This window comes from Epinephelus lanceolatus, chromosome 13, assembly GCF_041903045.1.
Source record: "Epinephelus lanceolatus isolate andai-2023 chromosome 13, ASM4190304v1, whole genome shotgun sequence".
Taxonomy (NCBI): domain Eukaryota; kingdom Metazoa; phylum Chordata; class Actinopteri; order Perciformes; family Serranidae; genus Epinephelus; species Epinephelus lanceolatus.
The window spans coordinates 27397722-27420719 of NC_135746.1; the positions used below are offsets into that span (position 1 = coordinate 27397722).

The 22998-nt window shown below is 39.6% G+C and overlaps 1 protein-coding gene across 1 annotated transcript in view; it reads right to left on the reverse strand.

Moving 5' to 3' along the window:
• The window catches only part of scara5 (scavenger receptor class A, member 5 (putative)), a 101741-nt gene that overhangs the window by 27658 nt on the left and 51085 nt on the right, over positions 1 to 22998 (reverse strand). Inside the window, exons 8-9 of the mRNA XM_033648188.2 lie at positions 11285 to 11365; positions 5886 to 5993 (exon numbers count right to left, since the gene is read on the reverse strand). Coding sequence (XP_033504079.1) covers positions 5886 to 5993; positions 11285 to 11365 — 189 coding nt within the window. The remainder of the gene's footprint in view (positions 1 to 5885; positions 5994 to 11284; positions 11366 to 22998) is intronic.

Below are 22998 nucleotides of genomic sequence, written 5' to 3' on the forward strand. Positions count from 1 at the left end.
TGACAGTGCCTTTAGGGCAACGGATTGTGGGTTTGAATTCCAATAATAATATGAGAATTACGGGGCGGATGTGTCTCAGGAGGTAGAGTGGGTTCGGCCCCTACCTAACAGGCAGTGAGTGATATACAAATGATCATTTTGCAGGTGAGATATTCTTCTAAGAACACACTTATAGTAACTTAAAAGGACTGTATATCAGCATTGTGCGGCAGTAGCTCAGTCCACAGGAACTTGGGTTGGGAACCGGAGCGCAGCTGGTGTGTGGACTGGTAGCTGGAGAGGTGCCAGCTTGCCTCCTGGGAACTGCCGCATTGACCCTGAGCAAGGCACTGAACCCCAACTGCCTGGGGTGCCTGTCCATGGGCAGCCCCCTTGGCTCTGACATCTCTCCATTTAATGCATGACCAAAATGTGACTTCTACAGTTTTTCCCCCATCAGATTGTTTTTTACTGAAGTATAAAAAGTCTCTATAACACCACTTGATTACACTAATAATATTCTGTTTTTAATTAAAGACCAACATTGGTCGACCTATTCATTAGCTGTACCTGACATTCACAACCCAAACTTATCCTAATATGTACAGCCTACAGTAACAACCACAGTGAAGCACACACCGGGGGAAAAATGTGAAATAACACACAGAAGCAGCTCAGCCCTCAACAGGGTTACATTTTAAACCTTTCCTCTACTTCACACCCACTTCCTCTCCTTTGTACTCCTTTATATATTTTTAGCAAAAGCCTATAAAATAATCTGCCCTGTAATCTTGCCTTGTGATATAAAGTGTAAAAAATTAGAGGATACCTTCCCTGTGTCCGGTACTTAATTTACCTCTGAAAGTTTTTGGTTAGATGTTGTTTTTTTCTGCAGTGGAGTGGAGGTGAATGAGGTCGAAAGAGAGGAAGCAGAAAAAGAGAAGACAGGAGTATTGAAAAAAGATTATTTTCTGGACTTAAATAAAGGTACCAGTGTCAAGGTAACTTCTTGGATTGTCTTTAAATGTTTGCATGCCGAAAAACCGCACAATCAATGTGAGTAAAAGTCCTCTCATTTGTGGTTTCTGCAAAATTAGGGTACGTTTACGCACGACACCTCCCACCAATCAGCGGCTTGGATACGACTGTTTCTCATTTGTTTTCATTTCAAAATATGATTCTATTCCAACCTCGGGGGAATAACCTCCAAAGCAGGGGAGAGAGAGAGTCTGTTTCGGTGCCATTTGTTGCTAATTTTCAGCCATGAGGTCTGAAACCACACTTCTGTTTTTGCCATGAAGCTACAAGAGGATCAGCTTCAAGTCGGCATTTATCCCACCTTTAATTTGACTCTTTTTTTCACATCCGAGACCACAGGAGCAGCTGCCAGCCGAGGTGGCACTCTGTCCCAACTACTATGTGTTACAGAATGTGTGTGTCCATGTCTGGGTAGTGTAGCAAACACCACACTCTGCTTGTGACAGGCCTAAGCTGTCAGCGTCACCTCCATTTCGACCACATCCTTAACAACTAAATAACACTACAGGATAAAAAACAAACACACTGGTAAGCTACTGCTGCACCACACGGGACAACAGAGTTGCAACAAGTAATGATGCACACTGGTGGTCCTGAATAACAGCAACTCGTAAATGTGTGAAGTTTAAGCACTTAAATCTTCACTAATTAACATTTTTAGCCATGTTAGAGGGGGAAAAGCTGCAAAAGTCAGTCTGTCGAGCCACCAGTTTTGTTTAGACTGAAATACGTCAACAACTACAGGATACATTGCCATGATGGTTTGCAGAGACATTCTTGGTGCCCAGAAGATGAATCCTAATGACTTTGGGGATCTCCTGACTTTTCATCTAGGGCCATCAGCGACAATCACATAACTCTGCAGCTCTACCAAAGATGCTCTATAAAAAAAGATGATGCACCATGGTATGAAATGGTATACACTTCCTGTCTCTTAATAAGCGTGGTCGCCTCTCCCTCGCATCCCACCACCTCATTTTTAAGTGTTGTAGACATTGTGTCGATGGATAAAAGCAGATTCAAAACAATACCACACAATATACAAATATACAGATTTAATGGCTGCTCCTTAATTGTGTCTGATATCAGTCAAAAACAAGATCCGATCAGTATGTTGCTGAGACAGAGACATGTCTTGAACAAAGTGATTTGTCTGTCTGAAGAAAGTCAGTGTCAGAATTTTCAGAATGGTTTCAGCTTGTGAAACATGGGTCCAATATTTACTTTGGTGACTATGGGGCAAAAGAATTGGTCATAATCTGTTCTGACGTTCATTTCTCCCATTGTAGTGAGGAGACTTAGGACCTGCCGCTGGTCTCCTACAGGAGCGGGGGAGTGGTGAGACCCATGTGACACAGATACAGGAAATGACTCTAAAATGAACTGTCTTGTTTGTCAGTGGATTTTTTAGCCTGTTGTTTTGGTTTTACAGCTACAAAAATAACTAATAATTATTCTGTCTCACTCTAATAAGTTTCATTTCCAGCAGCAGTTGTTAAAATAAAGCTCTAATAAGCTCACTGTACACTAAACAAAGTTAGCAAATGGTGAATGCAGTGGAGCAGTTAGCAGCTAAGACCCAGATGATTTTTCTGAGGAGGTGGTGGAGACCAAAACAGAGCTATAACACAGTGAATACTGGACTAATAGTCATTAGCTATGTAAAAACATGTCTCCAAATGAATGCTAATGCTGACTGGATGGATGCAGACAATTGTTTGCAAACTTACTTTATTGGACCATGGTTTACTATTTGTACTTTACAACACAAACAAAAGCTACTCAAATATCTCAGGGACTTAAAAATTGCTAACTTGTATTTATATTTTTCTATTATTGCACTACTATGTTTGTCATTGCACTTGTACTTTGTCTTGTATCTTGTTTTGTATCTGTTTTGTACTACACAAGATGAATGACAATAAAGTCTCTCCTATCTCTTAGCTCATTCCTACGTTAGCCATAATCACTTAAAATGTCTGTCAGCCTGTTGTGGAGTTTGTCTCCCCCCAAGTGGCCAAGAAAATCATTTATCTAGCTTTAAACACCATGAAATCAGCAAACACAGCTTGTTCGACTCGGCTGATCTGTGGTGCTTCATAGAAAAAGCCAACACCTAATGCACTCCCTGCTCAGTCTACCAACCATTCATCTATAAAAAGAGTGCTGTTTTAACAAGCTCTCAGTATCCACAGCTGAGCAACTGCCTCCCTCTGAGGCCCCGCTCACACCAGAGAGTCTACAAACTCTTCACCCTTCGCTGGTTTGTTGAACCCACAACCAGACCCCAGATGGGTGGAAGCACAGACAGACATTGTTGTAAACTGCCAGAGTGTAGATGGCCAAACATCCCCGAGGATCCTTGTTTTCTTCATTTTGTCTGCAATGTTCCTGAAAAACACTCATTTATGTGATGTTTTGAATTCTTTACATAATTAACTTGTTAATCAAACAATGTCCCAGTACCAGATTTTTTTTTATTTTTTTATTTTTTTTGTGGGTGACACCTTTTTTGGGGGTTGTTCAGCCATGGTGGCTATTTCCACCCAAGTTAATTTTCCATGTTTTCTTCTGTTTACTTCAAACAAATCAGAGGCCTGTTACAACAAATTATAACATGCAAGCTATGATTTGTAGCAAAAAACTATTTCCTCTCGCTTATTTTTTCAAAACTATAATTTCACTGATCATAATAAATACAAGCTGCAGTCATTAGTGAAAAATGTTGTTTTCACCATCTGAGATCTGTGTGTAAGTAGTGCTTGCAAAGTGTTGGAACAGGCTGCTGATAACTAAGAATTGTTTGCTTAAAAGATTATTTTTTCTCCAAAAAAAAAAAAAAAGAGCTAACAAACACTTCTTGCACTTCTTCACAGTCTTTAAGGTTAATCTGTTCTTGTGTTCTTGTTTTTACTATTTTCACAAATATAACTAAGTACTCAAGTACTGTGCTTGAGTACAATTTTGAGATACTTGTACTTTACTTGAGTATTTCCATTTTATGTAATGTTTTATTTCTACTTCATTTCAATTTTTCAGATTGCTCTCACGCACTGATCCTATATATAACTTTGAAAAGTATTGCACCACAATTCATATAAAGTAAAAGAGTAAAGAAGCAAGTAGTATAGAGATCAAAACTCTGCATAACATAGCAGGTTGGGGTGGTGGAGGGGTCAAACACAACACAGGACTTTACTACACACATAGTAAGGGCAGAAAAATGAAAGCAACAAAAGGCACATCTATCTACATACAAATACACCAAACTAGAGTCTGGTGCAGAGTGTTGAGCCATAACAATAAAGCGTCTTCACACAGATCAGCCTGCTCCAAGGTTTTGAGAGCTACTGGCCAACAAAGAGACTGTGGGACTCCAACACTGGACAGATCAGCCAAATTCAACTCTGATCTGCAACAGCTGTTGCCTAAACACACACATACTATATATACGCACATACACAATGACATGAAAAAACACTACAGTGCCTTATCATATTTGTCATGGCTATGTTTTCCCCAGCAGCACTGTGTCTGTGTCTGAATGTGATTTTGTTATCGTTGGCACTGTCCAGTTGTTGAGTGGAAACATCAGCACCCCGGGGGTTTATGCAGATATAGACTGGTGTGGATAAAAGGATAAATGAGTGGATGAGTGGATGGAAGGAACAGCAGGGAGAGAGACATAAATTGTAGCGCTACAGGTCATCAAATTATTGTGTGCACAAAATCTTTTTTAATCAAAAGTTGGCATTTTATTCTCATGTCAACTTGGAAAATCTGAACGCTCAAGTCAAAAATATATATATTTATAATGTGCAATGGAAAAGTACTGAGAATACAGAATGCCGAAGAATTTCCCCACGCTCTCTTGCTACGTATAATTGTATATTCAGCTGTTTTGAAACTATTAATGGCTCATTATGGATTTTTGCATCATATAGAAGAATTATTTTCCTACTTAATCTCTCAAAGAGGCATTGGGCTCTCTGCAAAAGCATATATGATTCCTTAAAATATGTTCGGAAAATAATCACCAGCTCTTCTTTGAATTCCTTCCTCCACTGACTGTGAATTATCCACGATGTGATTCTAACAATTCTGTTTATTAAATCATACATGAAAACTGTCTACATGGATACTTTTAATGCTAGTATACTGTAGTCTTTGTCCACAGCAGTGTTGAAATGTTTGTCTGTTTATACAATTAAAGGCTGCAGTTTAGTCAATTTTTTCTCATTAGACGTCATTTTGAAGTATTTATGATGCTCATAAAATTGTATTTATTGTTTTACAGCTTTTTATTTTTTTAATTATTACATATGGTAAAATATTTTCACACATGGACTCATTTAAGACAGCTGATTTGATTGGCATTGACAGCTGTTTCTTTTGAATAAATAAACAAAGATATGGCTAATTAAGCAATAATGGCTTCCATAAAACGAAAACAAGTGCCACCCGTTAGTGATGGACAATGTTGGACAGATTTTGTGCTGAAAAAATCCTGCTAAGAAGATTTTTTACAATGGCAAAAAAACAAATCAACATCTCTTGCAGCTGTCTGAAAAGATTTGAGCTGTGAATGTGTTGACAAGACTCAGATGTGAGTTGTGCAAGACTGCCGAATAACAGGCTCTATTTGATTGATTTGTGAGTGACGAAATGTTCAGTAAGTGAGTAAGTGACTCACTTTAATGTGACTACTACTGTTGCCCAATATTGTCCACAACATTTTGATTATCATATTATTCTTTCATTATAATAATTAATCTGTGCTGTATGTTCTTGTGCTTCATTATGTACTCAGGATGAACTTTCCTGAAAAGTTATGCTGATGACCATATAAAAACAAGCTAAAGACATACCTCTAGGACCAGGGGGTCCAATGTCTCCTTTTTGTCCCTGTAAACCGTCGAGCCCGACAGACCCTTTAACTCCTCGACTGCCCTGGTTCCCTTTTTCTCCTGTAAACCCTGAAACACAAACACACAACCTTCATTTCAACATGTGATGTATAAAAGGCTTAGAAAAGCACATCCAGACGATAAGGTGCTGGACAAGAAATCATACAAGAGATGAAAAAATAGAGTCTGCACTCTAGACTATGTTTCATCAGTATTTTTCATTCATTTAAACCTTTATTTAAGACTCGGGAAATCAATTGAGGGAGACCCTCATTTTCAATGATGCTGAGCATGAACAAAGACATTAAGGACAATCAATAAGCAAACAAAGAACCATCATGCATATCAATTAAAACAGAGATGAAATCCTACAAAACAACAAACACCAATAGCAATAAATGATCACTAAAAGTAGAAATACAGGGTGATAAATATGCTAAGGTGTAGCTGTATAGTTAAAAGCATTTACACTCAATTAAACAAAATCAGAAATAAGGTATTTAAACGGACGTAAAGGTGGCAGAGTGTCCAAGTTTATGGTCTTTTGCAGATTATTCCATGTACCCAGGGGACCGGTGTTCCAAACCAACAAAGATCAACGTCATTTGCATTTGTGCTACTCAGTCGGATGGTCTTTTCTTAACAAAAACCAAAAAGTTTTGTTGCCTAATGCCAAAGGATGTCCCCGCGTCATTTTAGTAACACATGAGGCTTCTGCCCAAGTGGCAAAATGTATGGGATGAGAAGGGGATGAGATCATGTTGCTTCAGCTGAACTCTTTAAACTGAACTCTGCCATCTCACTTTCACTCACTCTTTATAAACACAAGGAGGGCCAATAGTTTCTGATTTTGATTTCTAATTTCTGATTCTCTTTCAAAGGGAGGGACCCGCATGCACTAACATGCTTGTGACTGGACCAGCTACCAAAACATCGAACAGAGAAACTCGGATTACAAAACATGTAGAGGGAGTGGGACTTTATTCACTGCTCAGGACGCCTTTACTCCGCTATATCCTTACATAGCAAATAGTTGTTTGCTGCCATATAAATGCTGAAAACATTGCATATATAGAACCTTAAAGGGTTCTCTCTGATCAATAATGTTCAGTGCAGACATTGTCAGAATTAGACTTTAAGAGGTTTAAGAGGTTAAAGATAAAATCAATGTATTTTCAAATCCAGCTTTGTTTCCTGGCAGTGGTAGAATAACAGCTGGGGTTGGTTCTGATTGGTTTCACTAAATAAACAATTTTCTAAACTCCTTCTAACCAACATTTGAAGTGGAAACATTCAATCAAATCCAGTCCATGAATTATGGGAGATGCCATGGTGCCAATCAGAAATCAATATAAGACTCTGTCTTAACATTCATTAATAACTGATGCAGGTGAACTTTTAATAGCAAGTCACTACAAGCCCAGACCATAGCAACCTCTAAATAAAACAACAAACAAAAAGTAAATAATGTAGAAAAATCGTTATCGTATGAGGACTTGACCTCTCCTCGCCTGCCCTGGTATCACTTATAGGAGATACAAAGATGTTGGAAGTGATGTTACTGTTGATCTTTCATCTTCCACCATCTGCCAACACTTCAAATCTCTGAATGCTTGCTGACGCTGGAAGAATAGTACTATACTTTGTTTTGTTCCATAGAACAATCCAGTTCAGATTTCCAACTCTGTGGCAAACAATAAGAGCTTCTGTTTACAGTAAGCACTCTCAAATGTCTCAAAATTAATGTAGTAATGAGTTATTGATTGCACCGTTGAAAAGTGAAGCACAATCTTTGTCAAATGTCGCTGTACTCCGACATGCTCTGATTACACTGTTGTGACTACTCAGTGATCTGAGTGAAATAATTACACTGAATGCATTAAAGACAGAGGCACAAAATAAACTGATGATGGATGATGTCATGTTTTCTGTGGTTTTCGGTGTCTCTGCTGTAAAGGGTCAATATCTCCTTCAAAAAAATCCACTGAGAAAATACGATCAGTCCTATTCTGGAGGCAGTGCAGAAGTGTTCTTTGCATTCTGCAGGACGGCCCAACGAGATCGTTCCAAGTCCAAAAGGACTTTTAAAAACTGACTAGTTAGTGTTGTACGTTTCAATATGATGCATTATTTTCTGTTTAATTGATCCACAAGTAACTGTATAAAATCATTAAGAGGTCCTCACAGGTCCACTCAGTTCCTTATACCAGAGACCCCCCTGGGCTGCACCCATGTTGTACGAAGTCTAATCAGGTCCAGCCACGTTTGTGGCAACAAAACCAAGTATTAAAAGCCAAAACATGATCTTATCCTAACCCTGACACTAAGTGGGTTTTGTGCCTAAACCTAACCACACGTTAGACACAACATTGTCAACATAAAATTGAGAACTGAAACAAAAGAAATGTAAAATTTCAACATATCCATTATGTATGAAACACAGAAATTCAACATGTGAAGCGATACGAAAAGTGCAAATTTTACATATGAAACGTAAATTTTTTTATATATGAAACATGCAAATTTAACATATGAAAGGTCCAAATTCAGCAGAAGAAACATGCACATTTATCTTATGAAACGTACAAATGTCATATATGAAAAGTGCAAATTTAACATCTGGGAAGTGCACATTATGTATGTAGTATTGTATGTTGTATGTAGTATTTTTGTTTGTTTTTTATTCTGTGAAGCACTTTGTGCTGCATTTTTAATGTATGAAAAGTGCTATACAAATAAAGTTTGATTGATTGACTGATTGATTGATTAAACATATGAAAAGTGCAAAATGAATATACTAGTGGTTTGGGAAAAAATGCACAATGTCAAAATTTAGTCTGGCATTTATCTTGAGCCCATAATCACTGAACCCTACAGGACACTGATTACCACCACCTTTGAGACTTTTGATCAAAAGTCCCCATCCCTAAGAGGTGACTGCTTTCACTAGAGACAATGGCTTAATGGATGTTGGGGGGAGTTTTGTTTCGGTCCTGGGGGGGTTTCCATTCAGTCTGCTATGTTTTCATGCTTATTAAAAAAAACTTTTCTCCTCCTTCCCTACAGTTAGAAATTCTCCTATATTCACTTTTTCCTGGAACTATAGCAGTGGTGGGGGGGTTTCCTTTCAGCAGGAAGATAATGCTTCTTGGAAATGTCATGTGAGAGCTGCAATTCATCGGCCAGGGTATGTGGGATGGATGATGACAAGGGGGGTGGGATAGGGGGTGATGATTCAAGAGGTACCAAGCTGGAAAGTATCCCAAAAAAATCTGGATTCATACTGTTGTTGTTTGTATCTTACAGTATCTTTGAAAAATAGTAATTTCATGGTACTGAGGTGCCAATTTGGTTTGGATGAGGCTTCAAGTTGTGGTTTTTGGTGGAATTACCTACAAGACAAAGATAGATGTCCCATCCCGCTGGTCCCATCCACACCCTGTCTGAAAATAAATCCCCATCCAAAGTCTGGGGTTTTGTTTTCTTATGCGGATTTATATGACCGTTTATACTCTCTGTGCTCACTACATTATTAATGCAACCAAATGTAATCAAAACAGCAGAGGTAATAACACCAGCCAAACTTTTGCTGTAGAATTTTGCATACCAGGTAGCTACATTTTTTACCTTTCATGCCACTCAAACCTAAATCCTCTTGTGTAAAAAGGGCTGTAAGTCAAAATGTGGTGTTTACGTTGGACATTTATAGGGCAAGTATATTTTATGACCCATGGGCTTGTAAAACCATCCAAAAACCACACCAGTCCAAAAACACAAGGGAATAAATCACAAGATCAGACATTATTTGACACTGTGCTTGTGGGTCTCTGACTTCACATTCATTAAATGTGGCATAGTTTCAAAACATAGAATTTCCTGATCTTTTCTTTCTTACATGTATTGTAAAGATTTAAGCCAGATAGTCCCAAAGCCATAGTATCACAGCATTTCTCACAGGTTGGGGATTTGTTTGTTGGCATACTAAAGAAGTTTGAAAGAATGGCATTTCAATTTATTTAAGTATCGAGGCAGAGACAGGAAATGAGGGAGGAGAAAAGGAGGTCGTGACATGTAACAAAGGTCCACACTGTTGTTTTGTGGCATGTGCCTTAATCATTCGGTCCACCAGGATGCCTGCCTCCATCTTCATATTTAAAACACGCAGTGGCCCTCTCTGTTGACTCTACGCCTTTTTGCTGTGGCCATGTCTGCTACCTTGTAGGAATTGTCTGCTGTTGGGTAAGTGTTCATTTGCTTGTTTATGTTTTTATAAAAATACATTGACTCCGCCTACGTAGTACACATACTTGGTGCATGTCTACAAACTGTATGATAGTCTTACCATCATAAGGTGAATGGAAAAAAATGCGAAGTGAGCTTGCTTGATTAATCAATATTGTATGGCAGACCACATATAGTATATTTTGGCAGCTTAAAATTGGCCCATGGGCCAGATTTTGGACGTGCCTCAACATCAGAATGGTATCAAACTTCTCATCTGAGTATCTGTGAGAAAGCAAGTGTTTCCCAAAATTTCAAACTATGGCTTTAATAGGTCTTCAGACATTTTTATGCAATCCAAACACTGATGAATGGTAGTTTGGTTGTACCTAGACTCACAAGTCAGTCTTTAGACGCTTTGCTTAACTAAAGACTGATGACTTTCTCCCTGATTTTGTGTTTAGATGGGCGGATACAATTTCAGAGTTTAAAAAAACTCCCTACGTTGCAGAACCAATAGTAAATCTGCAGGGCAGTCCTTCGGTGGCTTGCTGAACTCTTGTGCTTGTAAACAGAGTCCCACTAGAAACACGTATAGCGGTACAAAATGGCTCAGCCATACTCGCAGAAAACGCCATCAAAGTTAGTGGATGTTTGTCGTGTTTGCGGCAACACATTCTCGCCAACTAAAAGAAACAAACAATCTTTTACAAGGCCATGATTCATCCGTCCGGCGGGACTATAGACTATAGAGGGAATCACCTTGTTGGAGGCGATTCCCTCTATAGTCTATAGTCCGGGTAGAAAACCAGCAGAGCTATATCTATAACCTATAACTAACTAAGATATCCGCTGGAAAAAAAAAAAATTTCTTTACGGATGAGCACACGTTTGATAAAACGGAGTTAAATCCCTCGGCATCCATTTTCAAGCTCTCTGTGTGTTTGTTTCCTTGAGGACGAGAAAAGGGGGAGTGCACATTTCCGAGTAGGCGTGTCCTTTTCAAAAATGCAAGAGGTGTTGCTTTGTTGCCGGCCGTTTTCGCCGGTGTGTTAAACACACTTTAGAAAGGAGTGTCCCCAGACTATCAGAAGGCGGAGATCTCTGATTGTCTGGTGGCGAGACTAGGTTGTACCCACCTCTCAAGCCTGTCAACCCAGGAGCTCCGGGGGGCCCCAGTGGTCCAGTATCACCCTTCTCTCCCTTTGGCCCTGGAGGACCTGCAGACAGAAACACAAACATGGTCTCAATTGATGGCATAATGTGTTGGGTGACACTGTGCAAACAATGCAAATATTAATGCAAAATTTGTTATTGATAGTAGCCAGTCTTAAGTCCTTTACCACCTACACTAGCATGTATTTACATGGGATGATTGAATGTGCTTAAGTGGAGATGTAGAGGCAAAACTTTGGTCTCAGTCAGCTTGGACTGCTCATGGTTTGTGCTACATTTTTCATTTTTGAGATTTGTTGAATGTGAAAACGTGAATTAGTTTTTTTGGTTTTTTTTGTGTAGAGATATTTTTTGGGCAATTTGCCTTTAATGGACAGGACACGTAAGAGTAAAAGGGGGAGAGAGAGACGGGGGTGACATGCAGCAAAGGGCCACGGGCTGGATTCGAACCCGGGCCGCTGCGGCAACAGCCTTTTATATGGGGCGCCTGCTCTATCCACTAAGACACCGATGCCCCGAAAACGTGAATTAGTTGAAGAAAAGCTCAGTAATCTTCTACTTTTCAGTACCAGAAAAAAGATACTTTGTGATCCAGCAAATAAACTTCAAAACCGTTTGTTTAGTATGACTGTGTCGGTGAAGATTTTCAGTCATCAAGGTTATGGTAATCATAAGTGCTATATCGTAGGCAACTGGACTTGCTTGAGTTTCTGGAAGACGTTTCACTTCTCATCCAAGAGTCCTCTTCAGTTCTGAGAGGTAATAACTGAACAGAGGAAGCCTCTTGAATGAGAGGCGAAACGTCTTCAAGAAAGTCAAGCAAGTCCAGTTACCTACGAAATAGCACTCATAATTAGTATGACTGTGGTACACCTTGACACTAGCACATAAATCCAGCTTGTACTAACTGCAGCAAGTAATTCCTGACACCTGAAAAGTGTTCAAGAATTGAGTCAAAGTCCAGTTGCAGGTTTTAACAAAAAAGTGGTATTTCTACAGTGGCTGCCTATACAAGTTTTTAATCAATTTACTAAAGAAATAACTCAAAACATGTCCATGAAAATAACCCATCTCCTGTAGAGAAAAGGAAGCTACATTAGTGGTTTGTCAGGAATTTCTCAAAAAAAAAAAAAAGAAAAAAAAAAAAGGTAGAAATATAAGAGACCCTCGGTCCACACTGAGTGTGTTTATTATTACAGCATGTTGGACCGCTTATCATCAAAGGTGTTGCCAAAATCAAGGGAGGCAGGAATTGTCTAGATTATCACTTGAAAGGGGGACGCATGGGACCAAAACTTGTTTCAGAGAGCAACATGTGAGCCTTTAATTTCTATAGATAATGATTTTATTAGCGTCATGAAACCAGTCATTTTTGTCATGCATTATAGTTCAAACACACACACACACACACACACACACACACTCACACACACACACACACACACACACACACACATACAGAGTGACATGGAAGCCAAAATGTAGGCCAAACTGGGTCTTACAACTGGTCCAAGGATTCAGTCCAAAAAGTTTGTTGTACTTGGAAAGAGTGAGTGAAAAAAAAAGCCAAATAGTGAGTAAGAGAGGGCAAGAGAGAGAAGGAGAGGGAGAGAGACCTGGTCACAATGGGAACCACATGTTCAACAAGGTGGACCACAACACAGCTTGTGGGAATGCTTAGAAATTCAGGGCTTGTTATTGTCCAGCACATGTCCAGTGATTCTGATCCCTCAGAGCCTCTAATTTTCCTAATTTGCAAATCTGATGCTGGAAGAGCTGCTGATCGACTTTGAGATACAGATCTGCCTGCTGCTGCCTCGAGCTGCTTCACAACTCTGGACCCACTTAATTGGCGACCACAGGTCATGACACTGTGAAAAGGTCACACTGAGAGGGCAGGCTGTGTGTTTACTACCCTATGAAACTGTATATGTGTGTTGTTGTGTTTCTATCCTTCTGAGCACTGGGACTACAAGCTGAGAAAAATTGTCCCAAAGTGAGGTTAGAACTAGGGTTAAGTCTGGAGCTGTATTGACAAGTTGATCAATAGAAAAGCAATTGGTAACTATTCTTTTTAGTCAGGACCACTTTAGTCAAAGAATTTCCATTTGCAGTATTATATTTGAAGGTATGGCTCTGTTCTGGGGCCTCTCTGCCTTTCCTAATCCTACACAGAAAGCCTCTTCCATGCGCCTACGTGGAAAGCCTAAGACCGAGACAACACACCTCCCCTACCTGCCCTTCCACGTGCATACAAGGAAAGCCTAAGACACAGAGAACAAACGTCCCTGCCCTTCTATGCCCTTCCTGCATGTAAAGCTTAAGTTAGGGAAAGCAGCAGCAAAGACCCCCCCCCCCCAGGAACAGAACAGAGCAGCATCAATGACAAACAGAAATGACATTGATAAGTCAGACACAGCATGAAAAGGAGGAGCTGGGGTGGAGGCGGGCTGCAAAGCAGCTTGCAGAGGAAGCAGCAACAGTAGGCAGGCCAGAGCAGTTTAAATAGAGCGCCTTGAATGAGATTCACCAATTTGTTGCAGAGTGAGGAATCATGTGATCAATCAGCTGCTCCATCAGTGGATTAAGCTACTTGAGATCAGCTGATGTAGCTGGGATGTGAGCTGAGCTTGACATTGTGTCCCGCCTGAACTAACGCTATGCTCAATTTTTTTAATAGGAAAAAAAAAAAAAAAAGGAAACAGTATAGGCTGGACGAAACTTAATGAAATCTTCAGGGCTTTTAGAACTTGTGATGGGCATCTTTCACTTTCCTCTGACATTTTACAGCCCAAATGATAATGAACTGTCAGGATGATAATTGGCAGATGTACAACGTTGAGCTCTGCTGAGAACATCCTCCTTTTGAAGGCCTTTGTTGCTGAGTTGACTTAATGACCTTATCTGACCTGAGTTAACCTTTGGTTCACAGTTTTTGGTCAGTTCTGAGAAGACATTGTAAGAATTTGGGTCTCTGCATACTTTTGACTAGACCCCCTAGACCCATGAATGGTCAGCAGTAAACAATATAACATGAACAACAGATGTTACAGTTTAGGTCAGCTGCGTCAGACAAAACGTAACAAATTACTGAGCAGAGAAAAAGCTTCATCATGTTAGTGTTTGCACCCGTTTAGAAAGTTGCATTTTGGCCAGGAGTCAGCTTATCTGGCTATTAAGGTTTTATTTTTACTGGGTTTAGTCAATGCCAGTAAATTTTTAACATAGGCCAAAATATATATTTACAATGTCTCATGAGGGCAACATGAATATTTGTTTCAAATGTTGTCCAATCCATCTAATAGACATTTCATTGGATAAGTGAAACCTCTGACCTGGTGGGAGACCTAGATGAAGATTCATGGGTTTACAAAAGTCAGTAAGGTTCATCCTCCAGGTACTGTGGACTTCTGTTCAAAATTTCATGGCAATCAGTCTAATTGTTGTTGAGAACTGGTCAGGTCAGATAAGGTCGAGATAAATTTTGAGGCGAAAGAAGTCTGGTTCCACTTCCCACTGATTGACATGGTATAGTATCTTCATTTCTCTTTGTCCATACATTTCATGTCTTATGCTGTCAGGTATCTGGACACAGAAAGCATCTGTGGTCACAGGAATCAGTCGATCAAAACTTAAGACTGAAATAAAACCCCAACATTTCTCTTGGACTGCCGAGCTGAACTCACTGCCGATCTCTCAACCTCTTTTAACACATTCACTCAAACCTAAGTTAACTGACATCACAGGATATTTAATACCAAAAGTTTACATCTCACTGCCAATTATTTTAAGCTTTCAACATATTAGATTGTCTGCTTTTTAAAGTTATATATGTTTGTCTACATGCCTACGCTTTGCTAAAGGCAGCTCACCCTGGTGGTCCTGAAAAAATTGTGTTCTTGTTAATAGTTTATTTTAGCAAAGCTTCACATTATTAATCTCCTGGCTGTTAGACTCCCATGTGTTCATTCAACTGACAGTGTTTCAACAATAACAAGCCCAGTGGCCCCTTCAGGATCAGCCTGAAAATATCTGACTGCACTGAGTCCAAGAATACAGCACTAGTGTCGAGTTCAGGCGCCTCCATCCAACATCCAGTCTGTTACAAATCTACTGCAGGGTGGAGCAATAGGGCAGTGAGCTTGTCTTTTTTATTTTTTTGGAGACAGATGGCCTCAGCAGAGATCACAACACACTGTGATGGTTCAACATGTATGTTTAATGTAAGAGGAGATAAGGACAGGGTTGTGAAATCCATCACGTTGACATATGACACAAGGGATTATCGGGGTTTATGTTATTTGAGGATACAGTCATTTTAACAAAGAACAGATGGACAAAACTGTGGTCAGAAGGAGGCTAAAATGTTCACTGTCCCTGATCTAAGAGGACAGGGTTGTGTTAAAAAGTGATGGGTTCTGATTTAAAGCAGAAGCCTTCTACAAATTGCTTTGGCTTCACAGATACTGTCAACCAGAGACAGTTTACTGTATTACCCCATTGATAAGATAGTATTTATTCACCTATTAACCCATAGAGACATTTTTAGGTTTTGAGATTTTCTAAGGACAGTAAGATGCCATATCATGGATTAAAACTTTTCTCGTTTTCTGAAAAAACAAAACAAAAACAAAAACAAAAACAAAACAAAGTATTACTAAAAACTGTTAGGTAAAAGAACCTCCCAGACTTCAACAAAAGATGGACATAGTGGACATGCATATATTATGGATGGACAATTTAAGTAACTTCCATATTTGAGTGCTCACATTAAATTATTATAAAGTACTTAAGTAATAATGTAAGAATAGTAGTGGAAATTGGCCAACGACGGTAAACTCTTGGAATTTGAAATACATTTGTTGAACCACCAGTCTTAACCACCACCAGTTAATATAAGACAAATCTGCAAACTTTCTGATGCTGCCATTACATTAGTTAGATGCAGCACTGATATCTGAAGCTGCTCGTCTCCTGGTCAGTTCAACACTGCCCTCTTAGCATGAGCTAACACAGCTGCAGCAGCTAACATCCGACACTGAGCCATTTAACAGTCCAAACAAACTCACACCGACACCAAAATGGCTCAACTCTGTTGTTGAACTCATTGATAATTTTTAGGAAATGTGAGCTGAGTAATGCTAACAGTCAGCACCCTTAGTTGTCACCATGTGTGTGCGGGCAGACTCTCTGAGCTCACACTCCTGCAGCAGGAGTCTCATGATTAACAAGGAGAGAGTGACAGTGGGGCAAAGAGGTGGTGAGAAAAGCAATACAGTGCATGCAGCTCTACAATGTAATATGATTTAAATACCCTAGTCCTGCCCACCCCTAATAAACGTCACGGAAAGCTGAGAATTTCCTTGAGGTAAAAAGGTGAGCCTTTCATAAAAAATGGAATAAATGGATCATCTTCAATGCAAATGAGGATACTATTATATCTGTTTCCCAATTTCTCAGTAAAATACAATACAATTGATATAAATAAAAAGCATCAAAAGAATAACAACAATGTGAGTTGAATGTGTGTGTGTGTGTTTATGCCTTAAACTTAGCAATGGGACTCTTCACTAGTGAAGCAAACATGCTGTTCAAAATGTACATTAAGGGTCATCAGATGACACAGCGAGCTGTAAATGTTTCCAGGCCTAAGCTCTGCATAAATCGACTTGTGATATATGACTAACTCAGCAAAAAATCCTGCAGTTCAGCAGCTTTCAGCAACAACACATCATCCATCCAAATCTGTACATGTCATCATAGCTGTATGTAAGCCCTGTGGTGTTAAGAGCTTGATCTCAGTGTGTATGAACTTGTGGCATCTTCTGCGTCTAGGTAACATAATAATAAACATAAAGCACCTAAAAACCTGGCTACATAATGAGCAACAATCACAACAAGAGGCTTGGAAAAAAACATACTTAGATAAGGGTTTAAAGCCGCTACAATAGACATATATATATTTTTTAAATAACAGTGTATCAAATGACTACGTAAAATTGGCTGCTGTTAGTGATGAAACTACAGAGTTATCACTTAAATCTGCCCCCTGCTCAATCACATTTGTTTATCTGTACTTTACTGCTTTGATTCACTCTCTTGTAAATGCAGGATATTCAGAACATTACTTACTTCCTTAATAGAGGACATGTTGGAAATACAAGGAGATTATCTTCACCATAGGAGCAACAGATCAAAAAAGTACGAACAAAGGACCTATTTATTGTTAATGTCCTTATGTAACAGTGTGTGGGCCTATTCATAAATGTCAGCAAATATCTCCACACAGGAATGGAGGGAATTCAAATGCCTGCAAACACACAATTTCTCTCTCACACACACATACTCAGACACACATACTCTCTCTCTCACACACACACACACTGCTGTCAAATTGAAAGATAGTTTTGTAACCCGAGTAGAAGGCGTTTGCTTCATGCCAATTAAACACTTAGACCAGAGCAACATGGTAACATACATATTGGAAAAATGTGGAGAAAAGGAGCAGTGAAAGAGAAAGAGTTGACCACAGCATATTACTGGAAAAATGGGTGGGAATTTCTGGCCCAGTGCTAAACTGGTTTAAATCCTATTTGAAGGACAAGAACTTTTTTGTATTTGAGCATACAAAAATGACAAGGAATTCCTCAAGGCTCCATTCTTGGACCTCTTCAAAATCTACAACACATTCTCACTAACACCTCATATATTTACGTTTGGTTATGGACTTCCACGTTGAGATATGATGTGCAAGGTATCCTGGGTGTGTTAGTTGTTGACGTTCTGGGACGCCGTGTCAAATTCTGCCTGTCACATGCATTGTTTGTTTTCAAAATTTGCTTTTTAATTAGTGTCTGATGTCAGAAGTCACTGACCAAGCGTCGGATTTCGACAACTTCCCAGTGAGACTGGGATGACATCTACATCCTTCAGTTAGCTCAGATTATACCAAACAACCAGACTGTTCTCATGGTTCATACATATAACTACGAAGAAGTAATGCACCAAATAACCCATCTAACCATGAGTCAGTAATTAGTGTATATCCCACATAATCCAGAGGGCTGTGATCACACAGTGAATGCACTGATGGGAGTAAAGAAGAAGGTAGTAAAAAGGCTGACAGTCCATGTAAGGACCAATGTTCAGAACTGTGTGAAACCAAGTGAACACTGAGTTATTTTGAGGTACATCATCACCATGTTTCTTTTCCTAAACCAGACCACCATAACAAGCCTAGCCTACGTGACTATATGTTAATTATGTAACCTCACATTAAGTATGTAAGCCATTTTTAGGGTGTTTATTTATTAGATAGAATTTGAATCGTTGTATGAGAATACGTTGAAACAACATAAGACAATATCTTATGTCATAATTATGCAGATGACACCCTAATTTATATAACAATGCCACCAAGTAAGTATGGCCCCTTACAAGCAATGAGTAGGTCCATTCAACAAATCAGTGATATGTTGTGCCAAAACTGTCTTCCATTAAACAAAGATAAAACTCAAATAATGTAATTTGGAGCCAAAGAATAATGATTAAAAGTCACTGCTCAACTTCAGTCGCTAATGTTAAAGACCACAAACCAGGCCAAAATCTTGATGTAATCATGGAGCTTTCAATCATATCACATGAATCACCTGAGCAGAAAGCTTACCTTGTTGACATGCAAATGTAGATATTAAAATGTCAACTTATGGGCACTTTTTGTCCAGGACTAAGAAGTTGAGATTGGAAGTTTATTCTTGACCTTGGCATTTGGTCCATTTAGTCATGGTTCTGGAGCTTTCGATTGTATCACAGGGTCTTCCTCAGCAGAGTTTACCCTTAAATGAAACCTGGAGTTTTCTTGTAAACGAACAAAAGTTATGTTTAAATCAGTGTATCCTTGAGGTCTAACAAACATGTTAAATCTATTTCCATATTCATAAACCATTGCATAGATGATTTTTTTCATCAAAATCATCTGATTAATTTTTCCTTGTTTGGCACATGTTACTGTAAACAATAGCATGTTGCACAATAATTTACCAACTGGAGAGGTAAAAGACTCTTCAAAACAGCTTTTCATGTGTCTCTATCATTAATACAACAAGTAACATGTGTGGCATGAACATCAGTGTGTGAGTCACAGAGGACTAAAAGGCAAACTAACTGAGTACCAAGAGAGCAGAGGACGGAGAAAAAGAGGAGGCATGAGAAGGGAACTGAGCAGAGGAGGATAAACATGGATAGAGATGTAAAACTTTTCTTGGCTAAGGTGACTGGGAGCTAACAACAAACAAATGGGCTGCGGAGTTAAAACTAATGACAGAGCTGAGTGGCTGAGTTTTCACTCTGGATGAAGCATCTAAATTTAACCCACAATTGTTTCCAGGCTCAGGAGAAACGGCATCCCACCCACATGTGAAGCACACACGAGATCAGGGGTCTCGTTCGGTTTGAGTTGCCATCAATCAGCTCGGGCGGCGTCCCCTGCCAGCATTACGTCATAGCATACCTATTCTGATTTTAACAAACCAGGGAAGTCATTTTGTGCCCTGGCAGTGAGAGTCGTACCACGTCAGGGTTAATCAGATCTGAGCAGATTGGAGGAAGAACATTGAGAATTGCTCAATACCCCGGAGTTGTAATCCCACGGTGTAAAATCACATTTGCGTGCTATGGTCACTTGAATTCAATCACACTGCAAACATCTATTGGCTCAGACATGCTGTTGTAAATGATCTTTCTGGAGCACAAAGTTCCGCCCAAAGGGTTTCATTATACTAAGAGTTAAAGTTCTCACGTTCTCATGGTGAGTTCACATATTTTTCATATATTCCTACCAGAGGTCTTCATGGGACTTCCCAGACCCTAGGACTCAAGACCCAACCCAGGACCCAAATGGGTTTTGGTCCTCTTTTTATTAATGTCAGTCGAGTGAGGGTCAGGTCTCATTATGTTAACGCTTGTTCCAGGTCTGTTTATCATTATGTGCTATACTCAAGTCGATTTGAGAAGATCCCTGATCAGCACTGATCATGAGAAAAACAAATAAGCACTGTGTGTAACTTGCGTGATGATTAGGATCAGGTTACAAGAGTGATTGTAAGGTGAAAGCAGCGTCAGCACATTGGAGGCTGATGAAAGATGGATACCATCTTCACTGAGATTAAAAAGACGCCAAGAGAAAATAAATATAAAGAGGTCAAACCTAGTGGCATCTTATCTGTCTGGGCCTCCTTCATGCAAATTGTGGACAAAGATGTGTCACCTCACGCCCTGGCCACACTGCCTGCAGGACCAGTGCATGACAGCTACCTTGCTGAATATCCGCAGCCTGCATGCGTGCACTGTTCACACAGACAGTGTTGCTCCTGCGGTGCTGCTGCAGGGTTGCCTGCTGCTATAACTACTGTATTTCCACTGTTAAAGCTGGTACTCTACTAATATAAAGAACCGTGCAAGCCACTGCATTGTCAACAACAAGGTCTGGCAAATATTTCATAATAAAAAGCCTTGTGTTAACAAATGATGGAATGATGGGATTCGTCCATGGAAACCTTGTCAGATAGCCTGGAAATCCAGACCCAAATCTAGAATGATTTAGGGTCTGGCTATGAGTAATGAAAATGGCCCAACTCGAGGGGCAGCACCAAGCACGCATTTGTAAATATCACTGCACGCAATTGGATAACACTACGACCAATCAGAACAATACACGGGGTGACGTATACGCTTAGCTACCAGCGGAGCTAACTGGTAGATTAGACTCTTGCCATATCCGGTCGGCAAAACAGCAAAAACGTCCTTCTTGCAAAGGACAGATTCGAGCGCCGTCTTCTGTTCCTCTTTTAGAGAAAAAGCCAAGTCTAACTTGTTCATTGGAGCGGCCAAAGCTGTTTCAAACAGCTGGTGTTCATCCGTAGCCATCTTGCAATGTTTACTGACTGATTCCAGCGCTGTCGTCATCTGTTTAGCTCGCCTCTGGCCCGCCTATATCAGATACACTGATGTGATTGGTGCAGCTTGGCTCCAACGGCATGGGTAATGAGCATCATTACTGATTGCCAGAGTGACTCACTGAGTAAATTGAAATTGTGCTCTCGGGAGAGGATTTCCGGGGTACTTGTCAGAGGGATTTATTTTGAAAAAACGGAAACAGGAATTGTTGAGTTTAAATGAATATTTACACTTTTTCCATGTCTGTCACAGACTTAGATTGTAGTGAAATGTGGTAAGATGTCAGTGTATTATTATATTAAATATTATTATTAAAGACCATTTTGATGAAAGACGCACATGTCACATGGAAAAAATAGGTAAGACTTTAAGTATCTAGATGTTTCCCAGCAGTAGCAGCAGCAGCAGCAGCTCACATGGGCAGTGTGGCTGCTCTAATCTGTTAACACAGGCAGTGAAAAATAAAAAACAAGATGCTCTGCAACAGGGAAAACAGGATTCCTACAACTCTTTATACTGGATTAAGTTTTACAAAAGGTCTGTTTTCAGTGACCTAAAATGCAATTTGCGTTTGGACGAAAGGCCAAAACATTAAAAAAAAAGCTACATTTTCAAGTATACGCGTGTAAGTGTGGAGAAGGTCTAAGGCGTTAACAATGGCTCAAATCAAAACAACAAAATAAGTGAAGACCTCAACTGAATTCAGTTTTAAGGCATTTATCTCAATATATGATCAACCTTGAGATTCGCAGTTACTGTTGTGTACAAAGTGTTTAAGGATCAGACATGTAAATGAGTAACGGCATCTCTCCCCTGCCTGGGAATTTGATCAGGCTTCAGAATGAGCTAACCTGAGGGTCATCTGAACCAATCGTACTCAATAACTTGCTATTTTTCTATAGGGCTGAAGATACTTGTGTTGAGGTGCACCTTGAGCAACCCAAAATTGGTCAAGCCATGCTGGCCTGGAGCAAGTGTTTATCACACAAACCACATTCACCTGCAGCTCTTCATCTATCAGCTCACTGTGGTTGTCTCTACTTGTGTTAGTTTTTACTACAATATTTAATTTTGATCCACTGACCAAATACCACGGAATTTATCTATATCTATATCTTGTTTTGTAAATGTGTGAAGCAGTAGCATATTTTCAGTTTGCATCGGCCATAACTTAAAACATCTCTAACACGGCTGAAGCATATTGAACCCTTAAACAATAAAACAAGGCATATACTTGAAAATACTGGTCAGGAATGTGGGAGTGAAACTAAACTCCAAACCACTGAGAATAAAGTAACAAAACTACAGAGAAACTGAACACAGAGAGACTTTTAAAAACAGAGCTGTCTCTTTAGTCACCAGCATGATCACACATGTATTGCATCATTTAGGCACAGGACATGGTTTTGGTTAGAGGGAGAATATCATCACAGGTCGTCGCTGCTACTAAGCAGGACCACAACAGCAGGGCTCCGCATCACCTGCTGTGAGGAGTCAGTACAAACACATGTTCCCAGCACAGCACTGCCCGATTAAACAGCTTTAGATTTTGGTGATTTCCAGATGACAAGATGGCTAGGTGTCTACATTACAACTGGGCTAAAAAGTCTAGATTGCCTATAACCATTGTCTGGATATATTTCAAAATGTATTTAAGACTTGGTTGACTTTGGAATATAGTCAGTTAAATGCTGAAAACAGGTTTTATGTAACTCTGATGTCT